The sequence below is a fragment of the Anneissia japonica genome, unplaced genomic scaffold (assembly GCF_011630105.1).
Source record: "Anneissia japonica isolate Jap-2015-1 unplaced genomic scaffold, ASM1163010v1 scaffold695_len1296351_cov181, whole genome shotgun sequence".
In the NCBI taxonomy this organism is placed as follows: Eukaryota; Metazoa; Echinodermata; class Crinoidea; order Comatulida; family Comatulidae; genus Anneissia; species Anneissia japonica.
Window position 1 is genome coordinate 869,264 of NW_022740852.1, and position 16,465 is coordinate 885,728.

Here is a 16,465-nt window from a genome sequence, read left to right on the forward strand (position 1 = left end):
GGTGTAAAAGCAGTGCTTTAAGGATTTCGGAAGCTCAATGGAAACATCAAAGTTTGGGTGCGGCCCTCGGTGTTAAATCAAAAATTTTATATATATATATGTATGTATATATAAAGAAATGAATCAAACCCCCAGTTGAGTCAGTCCAGCACATACAACTTGCAATGAAGGTGAACTTTATTGCCAGCATGTAGGCCTCTAAGTATTGCAGCCGTTTTAAATTACACAAAAGATGTCATACATCATGGACTAAAGAATATTCTTTACTCCATGCATATATAAAGCAAGTATTTGTAACAATGAGACAATAAGATACCATGCCTTTAGGCACATAATACTATTGAAAGCGAAAAAAATTAATCAAACCCCCAATTGAGTCGGTCCAACGCATACAACTTGCAATGAAGGTGAACTTTATTGCCAGCATGTAAGCACCTTGACAGCAAGAAATCACATTTTAATTCCCGCCGCCAGGGGCACATTTTCAAACAGTTGATAAGAAACTTATTTTTTGTTTGATAGGCTATTCCCGATACGATACTCGCATCACTTTATTCAAGCTCTGTTTTCACCATTTTTAATTATATAAACAGAGTGCTACACACAAAAATTAATTATATTTTTCTTATAGATTTAGAAAAATTGGTGCATGGGAAAGTGCAATTTGGCCCTGGGCTTCCAACTCCATTTTGTAGTCACTTCGTGGTGTTATTCTGTGTAGTGTTAGCTGTGCGAGCGAAATCCAACGTGGCAGTTGTCGGACTTCTTTCTAAATGGTGTTACTTCACTGCCATAGGCAGGTCTCACTATGATTATGAGATGTTTGATGATTGCATGATATCCCTAATTATACATACACAATCTTGATTCACAGTGCTGGTAGTTTACATATGTAAATATGAAAAAAGAATAAATTTTGGCCGCCATCTTGATATCCTATATGGCAGCCATCTTGAATTCAATAATGGCAGCCTTCTGACATAATTTCTGATATCTGCATGATACTCCCGGATATCGAAAACATGAGTAGAGATCTTTGACAGTGCTAGGGGTTGTGGATATGACGATATTTACAATTATCAATAATTAACTTGGCAGCCATCTTCAAATAGTATGGCAGCAATCTTTAAATTCAATGGTGGCATTCTGACATAATCTCTAATGGCTGCATGATAGTCCTTGATATCGAAAACATGGGTAACAGTCTTTGATTGACAGTGCTAGGTACTGTAGATATGAATATTGACAAAAATAGCAATAATTTGGCAGCCATCTTGAAATCCAATATGGCAGCGCCATCTGACATAATTTCTGATGATTGCATGACACTCCCTGATATTGAAAACTTGGGTAATGATCTTCATTTGGCAATGACATGTGCTGTAGATATGAATATATTGGCTAAAATCATATTTTGGCGGCCATATTGGATTTCAAGATGGTGGCCATTAGGAGGCGTTATTTTTTGGGTCTATTTTTTTTAAAATGATCTTTAGGTGTCATAGTTATATCACTGTGGGAAGTTTCATGCTTTCTTCCAGAAGTGCACGATTCTACCTGAAATTCAACCTTAGCCGCTCTAATATAATAATAAGGCAGAGTAGCATGTTGTAAAACTAAATAATAATATACTGCTATCATCCTAAATAAGAATGAATAAACAGAGAAAAGAAAAAAAAAAAAACCAAAAAATTAATTATTATCAGTTGGATAAATAAGCCAAAAATAATAACTGCCAAACCACCCAAACCAAGCATCCTGAAAATGCTAACAAAACAATCGGACGGAAGGAGAACGACCTCCGTTCATGATGAGATGAACAGAAGACCAAAAACTGGATGTCATAACAAAAATGTACGGCTTAGCTTTGCCTCAGATAGCTAATATATTAAATAAGTTTACCTGTTGCAACCGCTGGTTCTGCTTCTCGTTCAGATCTCCTAGTCTGCCACTCATCTTTGCTTGAGTTTTTAAGGGACGGGATAACAAAATAACAGAAGGAATGTTTTTATTCAGCACCTTAAATTAATACTGTAATACCTTCAAGCTTTCAAAAGCACATCTGGACGATATGCTTTTTAATGGATGGAGGTTTATCGACGAAACATGAAATCCGGAACTTTCTAACACACATGTGCACGACTACTTATTACGCAGTGTACCACAATGATAATAACATAAATATTAGATAAATATTAAGATAAAAACAATGAAACCCGGGGTGCGAGGTACCTGGTTTTCTTGGAACACACCATTATGTTATAGGGATTTACCTACTATTCTATAGTGATTTTTAAGGTAACCACCAAATAAGTTCATGCACATTCATGTATTAAACGTTTTATATTTACAGCTGAACATGTAATTCATAGAATTTGTGGATTAATGTAAGACAAAAAGGTTATAAACTGAATACAGCAGGTTCAATTTACCATTCATACAGAAAAATCTTCCCATGCGCTTGAGGACGCCCTTCCACATAAACATAGGCGACAAAATGTCTGTAGAAATGAGTCTAATATTTAAAAGTTTCAGCTTGTTGAGTGTGCGCTATAAAGTAGTTCCCGCATTACAAAAAGAGTGAGACTTGCAAATACAATAGTTAATTATTTACGTATTATGCAAAGAAAAACAACATACATTAACAGGATATCAAAAAGTAAAATTATAAATGACAAAACGCTGTCTTGTGGCTAATTTAATTGCTAATTAAAACATTATGTGTGGGCTGAAATCTATTTAACGAAACGGAAGTCAGAATGCACAACGCCCTCAATTATCTGAGCTTGTTATACTCTGTTGTCCAGCTTTTTGATTGCAAAAACCGCGCGAAGTTTTGCAAATGAGGTTCTTGTTTTGCATTTTAATTTTTTGTAAATAATATTAAAGTACATTACGTAAAGATTCATTGATAGGCTGTCTACAATGACTACACAGGCAAGTGAAGAAGGTACCTCCAAGAAACCAAGAAAATCAAGTTTACACGTGCCATGGTAAATGAACCATTGATGAAAGTCTAGCCAGGGCCTACTGGGGGCCTAGGCCTAGAAACCTAGAGGCCTAGTTTTCATATGCCTAGCTAAGCTAACTTACTAGGCCTAGGTAGCCTTAGGCCTAGGCAGTTAGTATAGTAGGGCCTCCCCTCTCTAGCCTAGGGCCTAGGTAGGTACCTGACAAGAAAATTCAAACTTTATGAAACAGATCTGAGATTGACTTATTCATCAAAAAATGTAGAAAATTAAATGCAATTTAATGTAAATGGTATAAAAGTTGTGAATATCCATCAACCCACTGATTTTCTATGATTTTTAATTTAATTAATTTAATTAAAATGTCAGAATAGGCATTTTAATGTTAGTAAAAAGAAAAATGTGACAAAATATGTTAAAATTTTCTGCTAACCTTAGATCTGAAGTATATATTTATTCCTTCTCACTGCTGGGTATCTGAGATATGTTCCTTTCATAAACCTAGCAAGTGGAGAATTTGGGTTGCTGACAGAGAGTGAATGCTGTCTCTTATACACATCTAGACGTGTAAAAGAGACAGACATAATACTATTGACAAATAATTGGAATATTGTTTGCCAATAGCCTTCATGAATCTAATTAATTAACATTTGCTCATTTTCAGGTTAGATGACATAAGTTGGCATCAAGGATTGAATGGGTGTGGAAAGGGGAGGGGGACCGGATGGGTGGGGAGGGGGACCGAATATTTGATCCCTGTCTATTGTGGGTTAAAGCAAATGCGACTGGGACATTAAGGTCCAGGCATTGCCCCTGTTACCACCACTAGTTTTATAAACTTGTTTGGTATTAGTAGGCCTAATATATCACTATGGATAAAAAGGGAAAACCGTGCTGCATAGCAAGCAATAATTGGTTAAGTAAGCACTTAAACCATAGATGGAAATAGAGCCCAGGTTCTATTCCATCAGCAGCATCTCTCCCTGTGAAATACATGGCACATTGCCTTTCAGAAGAGACGTTGAACTTGGTCCCACATACTAGGCCTACTATTCGAAAAAGAGCAGGAGATTGTTTCCTGGTATCTGCCTCTCACATTTGGAGGGGCACTGAACGACGGCTCCTGGCGCAACAGCACAGCGCGACTGTACGTAAACGTGTGCCTGTGGGACATGCGTGTATTTCTGACATTGTTCTGTTTGAACATCTGTTAAGTTTGGCTGAGGGGGTATTGAGCTGATTCTGTTTTCAAAAGTGCCCCCCCCCCCAAACAACCAGCATATTGTTGGAGAGCACTTTTCTTATATACTTTGATTTTTTTACTGATTTAGCACTAATTGTACCTTGTATTTTTATGACAATAAAAGATCTGTATCTGTATCTTCATTAATCAGATCTGGAGCGGGTGGGGGAAGAAAAAAAAACATTAATCTACCAGCCTAGGTACCACCGCACGCTCTGATTGGCCAAATTACAAAATGATCACCCAAGCTAATAATGTTCATAGGCTGATTTTTTGAATGAACTTAAAATTATCAAAAATCACTATAATCAACATACTGTATTTAGAAACAAGAGCATAATTACAAGTAACAAATAGTATATAATGTACTAATATTACATGCTATATCTACTATTTATAATATATTTGGTGTAAAAATACTAGGTATTTTTTATTCGATCCGTGGTCAGCGCTCACACAGCTAACACTACACAGAATAACACCACGAAGTGACTACAAAATGGAGTTGGAAGCCCATGGCCAAATTGCACTTCCCATGCACCAATTTTTCTAAATCTTGGTCAAATGATGCAATATAACATACTAATTATGGACCTTATTATCAAAATAATGGACGCATTTTCGAATGTTGCAAACCTCGATATAACGTCAGACAAATAAAATGGAAAAATAACAAAGCTGTAGAATAACTTCCGCTTGACATTTTCAGGTCAAAACTTCAGCAGTAACCAATCAAAACCGTAATTTTACGAATTAATTACTAACAGCTATGCTGGGCCGCTGCTGGCTCGAGTCACAAATTTACACCGACAGCAAAAGTGGACGTGTCAACGTAACTTGCAGGTACCTATTCTAGGGTGTAGGACCTTTCTTCTGGCAGCGAACTAGCATAGGCTAGGCCTAGTTCGGCCACGATGCGATGTATGAAAAGGAATGCTGGTCAAAACGGCAATAAACCAAAATGGCAATAAGTCAAAACGGCAGTAAACCAAAATGGCAACCAGTTATGAACATGAACTTGATTAGATCAGACATTGGAATCGCCGTAAAGTTGAAAATGTAAAGCCCATTCTTTAAACTTGTTTACTGTCGCTAAAAATAAACAGCTCGCTAACACAGCGGTTCGTCCCTAAAGAGACCCACCCAGTGGACTGATCGGGTCGTTAATTCACAGAGTGTAGACTCGCATGTTCCACAGATGCGGCTAAAAATAGGCAACACCGTGGTCTGTCCCTAAAGAGACCGCCCAGTCTTTTGAGAACATTTTTCAGAAAAAATTAATGTGATGCGACCCTTCGTTATGGACTTATGAATTTTTAGATAACATGAGGACAGGAATTTAGCTTCAAAGCTTATCTTATTTCTGTTGGTTACGCACCACTGACGTTGGTTGTTTATCATCACTTCAAGATGTCTACCAATTTGTGGAAAAGGCGTATTATTATATTTTTATAGGCCTAAATAGGCCTAGGCCTATGTGATGTGTATTGTTGACCTATAAAAAGTAATGAATAAAAGACTAGGAAAAGCAAGCAACATGTTTTACTTACATCCTGTCCCCAAGGAAAGCCAACTATAGGCCAGGTGGCGCTAATACGGTTTCACATCCGGCCATATAAACAATTACCCAATGATTATATAACACGTACAATTATTCAACACTAATAGAAATATGAATAGGCCTACTACTACTTTACATTCTTTCGGGTGAGAATCTTGACTGCTGGCTCTTTTTGCACAGTCCGCCTGAGTATTGGTGGATGTGCAACCTGGAGCCCACCTACAGTACCTGGCAAAGTGCGGGTAAAAATGCACTGCCCGCGGTTGGTAATATATGTGGGATTCCAAATTAAATAGTTAACCTTACTAAGTTTAACTTAGTTAATTTCCCCCTTTTAAAGCTTCTATGAAGAAACAAAGTAATAACTAAAAATATTCTGTAATCTTCTTCCATTTTGTTTGCACTTTCTATCTACCAGGGTTGAGAAATATCGACCAATTGAATTATCGGATGTCATGGGTAACCAGGAAACAGTAAGCCGATTGGAGGTGTTTTCACGTGAAGGAAATGTTCCAAATATTATTATTGCAGTAAGTAGATTGTTGCACATCAAAAAGTTGTAGGTTGATGGTTCTTCAACTTATCAATTTGTTTTCTTTTTTGACAAGTGGCCAATAAATTTTTGAGAAAAAAGATATTTCTACTTCTTCAAATAATTATTATGGGTGTGATGATGTGAATGGGAATTATACATTTTTGTATTTTTTTTTTTTTTTGGTTTGGTTTGTTGGAAATATTGTATTGACCTCATTTATTTGTGTGGTAGAAGCTTTCTTTATTACACTACTATCAGTTTTACTATTTATCCTGTTCTGACTCTTGTTGACAGGCTTCCAGCTTTATGCGATGGTATTTTTTCATGGAGTCCAAGAAAGCAATATGCTTTTTTCTATTTTGTTTACATTAAATTTTAGACGATATTTTAAAAGGGGTTACCCATCTAACATTATTGATTATTAGTTTTTAACTACTACATTCTCAACTACAGCAGTCACTCCATAGGATGTATACCTCTGCCCTGCACCTGAATACCAACAATAAGCAGGCCATATATGATGGGAGAAACTGCAGCATATCACATGTACCCTCAAGAAAATAATGGAATTGCCGATTGCATTCAGTTTCATTATTTTCTTAAGTGCTGCCTTTAATACGAAGGGAAATTCCCTTATTTCTTTTTATGCTCTAGGGTCAATAATTTAATTTTGTCCTTTAACCTTTCCTCCGAAAATTAAATGGTGTCTTTCTTTGATTATTATGTACCATTCCACTAAATTTTATGATGATCCATTCATTAGTTTTTGCATAATCTTGTAAACAGACAGACAGGAAAAATGGCAGCCTGACAGACAACATTGAATGTATAACCTCCTTGGCGAAGGTAATTAACAATTTTACTACTTTCTATGCTTTATCAAGGGTCCACCAGGAACTGGAAAAACTACAAGCATCCTGTGTTTAGCCAGGAAGTTGTTAGGTTCTGCTTACAAGGAAGGTGTTCTGGAGTTAAATGCGTCCAATGATAGGTGAGTGTATTACAGACGGGACCAGTCAATTTGAGCAGATGCCACTTCGAGCAAATGCCATTTCGAGCGGATTCAAGCGGAATTTACTTTGAGCGGATGCTAGTTCAAGCGGAAAAAAGAACCACGTATGCGAACAACAGCCTGTGCGAGTTATGTACGAATTACTTAAATATGTTCTATTTTGAACTAACAATTTGCATTCAGCTGAGGCTCAAGCTTTGCCTGGGAGCCAAGGGAAAAGCCCTGGTGGGTTCTGGCCTATATTTTATTGATTTTTAGGTTAACAATTTAAAATTAAACATACCTGCATTCTTACAAATAATGATTTATCTTAATCTTTCTTAGTCATTCATAGTTGTTATTTATTCCACTCACTTTTAAAAAGTGGATAAGACAATATAATACATACTCCAATTATCGAAATGCATGCCATCGTGTCTGGATTCAAATCCCGACACGATGGCGTGCATTTCGTTACTTGGAATATGTATTATACTATCGTATCTGAGATTAATCAGTGGACCTTTCGGTTTTTAAGAAAGTGGGTTTTGAACTATAGGCAAATGGTGAATAGTGGGGAAAATTGACATTATTACTGTACAGTACTTCTTCTCGTGTGTGCATTGCAAATCATACATCAGCATCCAGGTCCAATAACCACTGTCTCGCTACAAGGTCACATTTTGCTAGACGGGCAATTCCACCATTGAGTTTTCTCCTTAAGCACTCTTCCACAATGTGTTTCGCTGTCTGGTTACTAGCCCCACAATCACAAGCAGGTGTTGGCTTCATGTTCCACTTATGTAGCATGTGTGCTGTGCGACCATGGCCAGTAATCAGTCTGTTCAATCTGCACCAACTCTTTCGAGGGAAATTAAAGCCTGGTGGGATCTCTGTGGGAACCCGAAGGTTCTTTATATTGTTTTCTCCACTTTCCCATTTTATGGTCCATTTCTGTTATGCGATCTGTTCTGCAATAATATTTCGACGTGCTTTGGTAGTAGGTGGTTCACCTGCCAAGTAAGAATGTTCCCTATGAGAAAAAAATTACTGTAGTGTTGATAGTCTTGTCACACTGCTCGCACTACTACACCAATGATTTGTGCACCTTCTGACACCTAGATATGTAAATATAATTTTAATTTCTATGTTGAATTGCAATTACAGTTACTCCCATCTACAAATATGAATCATAAATTGAGGGCCTACAAATACAATTACAACATAATTCAATTACAATTTGCTTTTTTAAATACAACACCCCAACTGGAGACAAAAACGAATGAAACATGCGCAATTCAATAGTTTTAAAATCATAAAGTTAAAATATAGGCCTAAGTGCTTGTTAGCAGCCATCTGGTAGTTAGATTTACCAAGACTGTAATTGAAACATGGAATAATTATCAAAAGTATCAAAAACATTTCAAGAACTTCAGTGCGCAGCGCATTTTTGCATTTAAAACAAACAAAAGTGCTACTTACATTTCGTCAATAAATGATTACCCCATTTATTGACGAAAGACAATTTGGAAATCGCAAAAATTCCTCTGTAAACCATTACCTTACTAGCTTAATGCATTTCATCCATAGTGGTTTGGACTTGCCAAACAATATTGCTACTCTGATAGCGATTGATTATAAAAAAGCATTCGATTTAATAGACCACACAATTGCTGTGAACAAACTGATTGATATTGGAGCACCACGTGAATTAATCCCATGGATATGTGATTTTCTTTCGGAAAGGAAACAACGTGTTTCATATAACGGCGGTTTCTCTGAATGGCAAGGAATAACCTGTGGCGTACCGCAAGGTACAAAATTGGGTCCAATCATCTTTCAAGTTTTAGTTAATGACTCTCTCAGCGGTTATAATAACCGCTGGAAATACGTGGACGATTTAACCTTATGTGAGGTATATAAGAAAAATGAAGCACCTAGTCTACAAAATCAGTTAAATGAGCTCGCGCGTTGGTCATCTGAAAATAAAATGTCAATTCATCCAGAAAAAAGTAAATGTATGCATGTATCCTTCAATAAAACCGAACCTAATTTCCCAATCTTAAGTATTAATAGTAATATCGTAAGTGAAGTTAATCAAATAAAACTATTGGGGGTGGTTTTGAGCAATAATCTAAAGTGGGATGCCCATATTAACGAAGTGTTGTGTAAATCAGGTAAACGATTATACATGTTAATACGCCTTAAAAAATTTGGTATGTCTATAAACCAACTTAGACATATTTATACTTCATTTATCAGGCCTATAACGGAATATGCTCGCCCAGTATGGCATACATCCTTAACTACTAACCAAATATATGAATTAGAGATGATACAAAAAAGAGCCTTAAAAGTAATTTTTGGCCAGAACTATGTTTCATATCCTACTGCGTTACAAGCCCTAAATTTGACACAATTAGATGAGAGAAGAGAAAAACTTCTAATGAAATTTGCCAAAACGCTTAATGATATTGTGCCAAATTCAATTAGAAAACGGAGGGGTGAACTAAGTAAGAGGTCACTGAGAAGAAGTCAACCTTTCCATCAATTTGTAAACTGTTAAATAAGTGAGAGGTTGCCTTTTATTGCCATAATCTGTCTTTTTTACAAATGTGCTTTGTTACGATTGAAATGAATGTATTGGTGCTTGTTTGTTTTAAGTGATTATTATCTGATTTAAATAATTGTAAATAAAATTTTAAATAATTTTAGTGTATTATCTAATTTAAATAATTGTAAATACAATGTTAATTCCAGTGTAATATCAAATTTAGTGCCTTATTAATTTTTATTGGGATGTTGTTGACTTGTTTTTTTTTTTTATTTAATTCTAGTGTATTATCTGATTTAAATAATTGTAAATAAAATTTTAATTAATTCTAGTGTAATATCAAATTTAGGCCTTATTAATTTTTATTGATGTTGTTAACCTGTTTTAGATGTTATGCATTCGAATATTTTAGATATGTAATTCAAATTTAGCCAATTTGTTTTTTAAATATTTTCATTTGTTGTTGAGTTCAATCGTTTTAATTAGTTTATAATTGTTTTTTATGTCGAATTTTGTTAATATTTCTCAATTCAGCCTTTGTGTTGCCACGAAATATGTTTCGATGTGAATAAACCAGAATAAATAAATAAATAAAACAAATACAAGAATAGGGCGACGATAAGTCGCCCTTGTTATTGTTCGCACTAAATGCATCCGCTTGAACTGGCATTTGCTGTAATTGACTGGCATTCTTACAGACATTGTAGATATGTGGTTGTAGGACTTGTGTCTTTATCACTAGACCAATTGCATCCTTGTATTAATGTTGAAACCGAATAAAATAAAACAAACAATTTAAAAATGCTAGAATAACAACCTTGTAATGTGAAAGAAATAGGAACTAATCCTATATAGTTCTTCAGAATGTAAATTTTGTACTAAGTATTAAAATACCGATATAAAAATACTAGCTGCAGTTAAATAATTATCCACCACAAATTGATATATCTTAAATATTGTCATAAATTTTATCATTTTAGTTAATATTAAATCAGATTGCTATAAGGAGATATTATACATTCTTCTGTTTTTGCAATTATTTCAGGGGTATTGACGTTGTAAGAAACAAGATTAAAATGTTCGCACAGAAGAAAGTGACTTTACCTGTTGGAAGACAGAAAATTGTAATTCTGGATGAAGCAGATAGGTAAGATCTCTTATGATAATCACCAGTATCATCTTATTCTACTTAGTGTATTAAAATTTAATTTATAATTATTATTTGATTCTGTGGTAAGTTTTATTCAACTTTGTTATTTCGTTTGTTATATTTATAATTAATGACATTTCACTGATCCAACATACAATAGAAAAAAATAATAAGAATTAAGAAAACATGTACTGTAGAACTTTGAAAAATTAAATAATTATAAAAAAGAGAATTAGCTAATTTAAAAGTGTAAAGTAAGATACAGTCCGAAACAAGTTTAATTTTGCTGTTTTCATACCATAAAAACGTGAATAGCAGACCTATGGACTAATCTCAAGAAGAAGCCTTTCTCGAAATGAAGCCCCCTCTTTAGTTTGAAAAATAACCTCAAAAAGAAGCCCTCCTCAAGAAGAAGCCCATGGGCTAAGCTTCTATTCAAGATAGTCTGGCTTCTTTTCGAGATTTTGCTGTAGGGCTATTATACTGTAAATAAATTTCAAAGAAAAACACACTTTGTTAATTCAGTAGTTTAAGTCATTTAATCCTGATTAATACATTCCATGATACAGACTGTTATCTCTGATGTTGTGATTGGATAAAAATACTTTCCTGTAATTTAAAAAAAAAATTGTTTTCTTGTTTTTTAACAGGTTTTCTTGGTTGAAATATGTTTATACTAGTAGACATGTTGTTTAGTATTCATTTTGACAGTCCAACAGTCCTAAAAAAAAGAGGCCCAGGGCTTCTATTTGAGTTTTATGGTAACTGTTTATACAGTAACACAAATCCCATAGGAAGCATCACACTTTCATGTGCTTCAGGCTCCAAAATTGGAGACAGCTTCAGCCCTGCTCAGCCTTAATGGCTTCTGAAATGATTTTCTGTTTTTATTGAATATACTGTTTTACACCAATCTGTTTAGGCCTTAATCACAGCGTATTATTTCACAGCATGACCGATGGCGCACAGCAGGCTCTTAGGCGTACCATGGAGATCTATTCCAAGACAACTCGTTTCGCTCTAGCTTGCAACACTTCTGACAAGATCATTGAGCCGATACAGTCAAGATGTGCCGTACTTCGCTACTCAAAGTTGACAGATGAACAGGTCCTCAGTAGGCTGTTAGAGGTGTGTGAGGCGGAGAATGTTACATATACAGATGAGGGGCTGGAGGCGATCATCTTCACATCACAGGGTGACATGCGGCAGGTTGGGAAGAGTTGTCTCTTTGCCTTGTTAATAATAATAATGATGTCATTCACATTTATATAAAATTTAAAAAAAGTGTTAAAGTTCCAGATTTCCACACAGTTAAAACCAATAAGGATTTGTTCCTGGGGTGGCGCCAGGATTTGCCCGACGGTGTGTGGGGGGGGGGGAGAGTGCCAGATTTCCCTGACGAAAGCAAAGTGGGCGTGGTCGAGCTTCTCACCGACGAATTGTGTTTTTTCTCCCCGACAGGGGGGGCCAGCTCTCCTCTACCCTCCAACCCCCTCGCCCTGCTGGTGCCACCCCTGATTTGTTCCTTCTATATTTGACCCCTTCAGTACAGGAGGAGTGTTTAAGCTCCCCAAGAACAAAATTTAGCAATTTGCCCAATTTAGTATAGAATCAATTAGCCAAATATAAATTTGAATAGCAGCCACAGGGTTACGGGACTGTGGGGTACGGGACCTCAGGGGCAGAGAGATACCCAGAGTGTGGGTTTGCGGGAACCAGATTTTTTTTTGAATTGTTTGAAAAGTATGCAACCTTAACTTGTCTTTCCAAATACTATAGCATAAAAAGGTAGGAGTAATGGTAGTTTAATCTGTACAAGGCAGAGTACCCTTCACTCCTAAGACTTTTTTCAAGCTGTGCAAACTCCCACTCACAACAAGTCTTTACCTTTCCCAGTGTATTCGGGGACCCATTTAAACTCCTAGGTAGATAGTTAAAATACTCGCGACGACAAGGTTAAAGCTGGTACACACACTGCCATTTATGACCGCTGGTCGACAAATCTAACTCCGCTTCTGTGAGTGCTAGACGACGCGACACTGTCTGCTAATTGTCGGTTACAGTCTTAATGGATCATCATTAATTAACGATCCGTTGCGTGCGCGTTGTGGCCTTGCTTTCTCCATAGAATTGTGTCGGTCGACGACCATCGGGAACAATGAGTGCCCTGCTTTAGAGTTCAAGTCATAGCTGCCATGCCAACCGCTTCCACATAAAAATATATAATATAGTTTATTTCTATTATAATGTACCCATTTATTTTTGTAGGCACTAAACAATCTGCAGTCAACACACTCAGGTTTTGGACATGTGGACCCAGATAATGTATTTAAGGTTTGTACAGTCCTTTTTCTCTATTTTTTAGATTTATTATAAAAATGAATGCATATATTGAGGCTCTTTATAGTGAATTATTTATGTTTATACATTTACCAGCATTATATTGGTAGAATGTAAAAGCTGAATTTTACATCAGTTAACAACACATGATCTTTATATACAGTATGTAAATATTGTATATAACATTTCATATTGCTGTTTTATTATTGAGGCTTTTAATTGTAGTTTGTTATGCAAACACTCTTTGTCATGGGATTTTTTTTCTTCTACAACTTATTTCACACTTTGTATACTATCATTTTTACTTTTCACACCTTTATAGTATATTTTATGTCATCATCTACAATTACTTCTTGAATGCATTTCTAATTTTGTGACTGTCTATATTACATATTTATATACAGTAGAAATTCCTGGGATTTATAAAATCGGAGATCTTAAATACAGTTTTCTGCCCTATAATGTTTTAATAATGATTGAGATATTGCTATTTACCAAATTTATCAATCAAAAAACAACTCCATAGATGAAAAAATAAACTACAAAGTTGTTTTTGATTTTATTACTAATCTATCAAAAACAACTTCATAGAAAAAAACAAAAAAACTACAATCTAAAAGAACAACCTCCACAAAAAATTAATTTTTTCCCCTAATTTTTAGGTTTGTGATGAGCCTCATCCGGCTGCAATCCGGGACATGTTGGATCATTGCATTGCAGGCAACATCGATCAGGCTTACACTATCATGGCACATTTCTACCACCTGGGCTATGCGTCTGAGGACATCATCGGAAATATCTTTCGCGTCTGTAAAACACACAATATGGCGGAGTATCTTAAACTGGAATTCATCAAGGTTAGTTTTGACTTAAATTTAGTCACATTACTTAGTGAATATCTTCCAAAATTTCAATGTACTGAATAATTTTTATATCTTTGATATTTTTTAGTATATATTTATAAATATATATAAAGTATATTAAAGTACAGAGGTTGCTGCTAGGATTTGCCTGACAAGGAGTCTGATGTCCCGGATGAGGAGTGTGAGACGGTGTCCCTGGCAAGAGCATTAGTGGGCGTGGCCGGGCGTCGCTCAAAATCTCGAAACCAATAATTTAGGGGTTTCAAAGGCTTGTTTAATCAATTTTAGAGTCTATTAATATGTAACAAACATGTAACATTTTTTTCCTTTGACTAAATGTTCTATTGATTTGACTTTAAAAATTGTGTTTTTGCTTTCCGGCGGGACAGCTCTCCTGCCCCCCCCTCCCCATTTTCACCACCCCTGTTACAGTATAGTGAGTAGCATATAAACCTTATTAATTACACTGGGGGTTTATTCGCTGGTACAGCCACTGAAGAGTAATGTGGAAGAGAGGTTAGGACGAAGTGTACCTACAATGTATATATTGCAACTGTAGCCTGGTGAATAGCGATAAAATAAAATGATATATATAATGATCTTTTTTTATTGTGTTTTTTTGCAATACAGGAGATTGGATTCACAAATATGAAGATAACAGAGGGAATGAACTCGCTTCTTCAACTCTCTGGAATGCTGGCTAGGTTATGCAAGATATCAATGCCAACATGATAGTCATGAACTGTAATAAAAGAACACATGATAACATAACAGAGTGGGTGAACTCACTTCTTGAACTCTATAGAATGCTAGCCACGTTATGCCAGATATCAATACCAAAATAACAGTCATAAAATAGAATAAAAGCACTCTTGATGAAGTTAGTCATGGGGGTGAAACCATTTCACATGTTGTCGCAAGGGTTACTACAATTTTAATACCACTGTTATATTATGTGGTGATGTATCTGTTCAACAGCAGATTCTTGTGTTCAAGTTCTTTGACACCAACTTTGTTTTCTCATGACTTAAACAACTCGCTCTTTAAAACTTCATCAGCGTGTTGAGGCGATTTTATTGTGGAAAGCACTCTACAAATATTCTACCATTACTATTAAAGTTTAGGAGAGGTTTTTAGGGAAGGGGAATGTTCACTACCGGCTTTTTTCTTCACAGAAATAATTCAGAATTGAATACAAATGCTAAAGTGTAGTAGTATTTCATAACATATACTGTACTGAGTTTGAATCATACCATTATTGTATACTTATTTACCTGTATAAGGGAAACGCATTACAACTAGGCCTATTTAAAATACATTTTGGAAATACATGCCGCCCATGAATTTAAGTGGCGATTCACTTACTATTTTAGCATCCTCGATGGTTCGAAGCTCTGTTAAGACTTCTGTTTTTACATGTGTTCTTCATGTTCTTTTCATTGTCAACGCTGTCGCTCTTGGTAGTAAATTTTTGTTACCATGATAACAGATTTTTAGCAAGTTCGATTGGTTTGAAACTCTTAGTTTTCAATTCTCTGAGACAAACCACACTGTGGAGTGGTAATGCTTTTACTGTGAAGCATAAAGTGAGATTTTATAGTAGTGAAAGCATTTTAAAAGTATATATTATCAGCAAATCACAGGGAATTATTGCTAGCTTGGTAAACTTAACTTTGAACCACATTTAATGAAACTAAACAGACTAAAGGACAGGAAATCAAAGGATTTTTAAAAACATACTGACTACATGAAATAATGTATATGAAAATAATGTAAAATTATCATTGGTAAACATTGTGTTGTTTTTTTATTTTGACTAAAAAAACCACCTAAATATTTGTATAAGTATGTGTTTACGAATTTCAGACCATTTGTGGGATGACAGCGTTATAGTGACTGGGGTTGTAGAGAAAATGTGGGAGTTTATTAGGGACAATAATTAATACCTTTTTTCTTGCATTTATATTTAAATGAAATAAAAATGTAAAAGATGTATATGTTGATTCTCTAGTTTTGTTTGAGTGATAGTACTATACTGATAATAATAACGATTATGATTATAAAGATGGCGACACGACGACGACGATGATGATATTAATTACAGGGACTGTCTGTTCTTTCTTGCCTGTTAATCCTACCCACTCATTGGTGGTAATCCCGCTTTTTTCATACAACTCAACTGATATGAGCATAGAGAAAATAGAACTTCTCTATGATATGAGCTATGCATGGTCAGAATATATATATACATATATATGA

The 16,465-nt window shown here is 35.4% G+C and overlaps 2 protein-coding genes across 2 annotated transcripts in view; one reads left to right on the top strand and one right to left on the bottom strand.

Moving 5' to 3' along the window:
* LOC117118424 (SEC14-like protein 2) overlaps nucleotides 1-2,170 on the bottom strand; it is a 21,385-nt gene extending 19,215 nt beyond the window's left edge. The window contains exon 1 of the mRNA XM_033263015.1: nucleotides 1,903-2,170. Within this exon, the coding sequence (XP_033118906.1) occupies nucleotides 1,903-1,956 (54 nt within the window). The 5' untranslated portion in view covers nucleotides 1,957-2,170. The remainder of the gene's footprint in view (nucleotides 1-1,902) is intronic.
* A 630-nt stretch (nucleotides 2,171-2,800) lies between these two features.
* Nucleotides 2,801-16,198, top strand: LOC117118422 (replication factor C subunit 2-like). The gene is made up of 8 exons (XM_033263012.1): nucleotides 2,801-2,993; nucleotides 6,192-6,303; nucleotides 7,193-7,299; nucleotides 10,899-11,000; nucleotides 11,954-12,212; nucleotides 13,272-13,337; nucleotides 14,006-14,200; nucleotides 14,837-16,198. The coding sequence occupies exons 1-8, from the start codon at nucleotides 2,926-2,928 to the stop codon at nucleotides 14,936-14,938; spliced, it is 1,011 nt and encodes a 336-aa protein (XP_033118903.1). The 5' UTR covers nucleotides 2,801-2,925; the 3' UTR covers nucleotides 14,939-16,198.
* The last annotated feature ends 267 nt before the right edge of the window (nucleotides 16,199-16,465 follow it).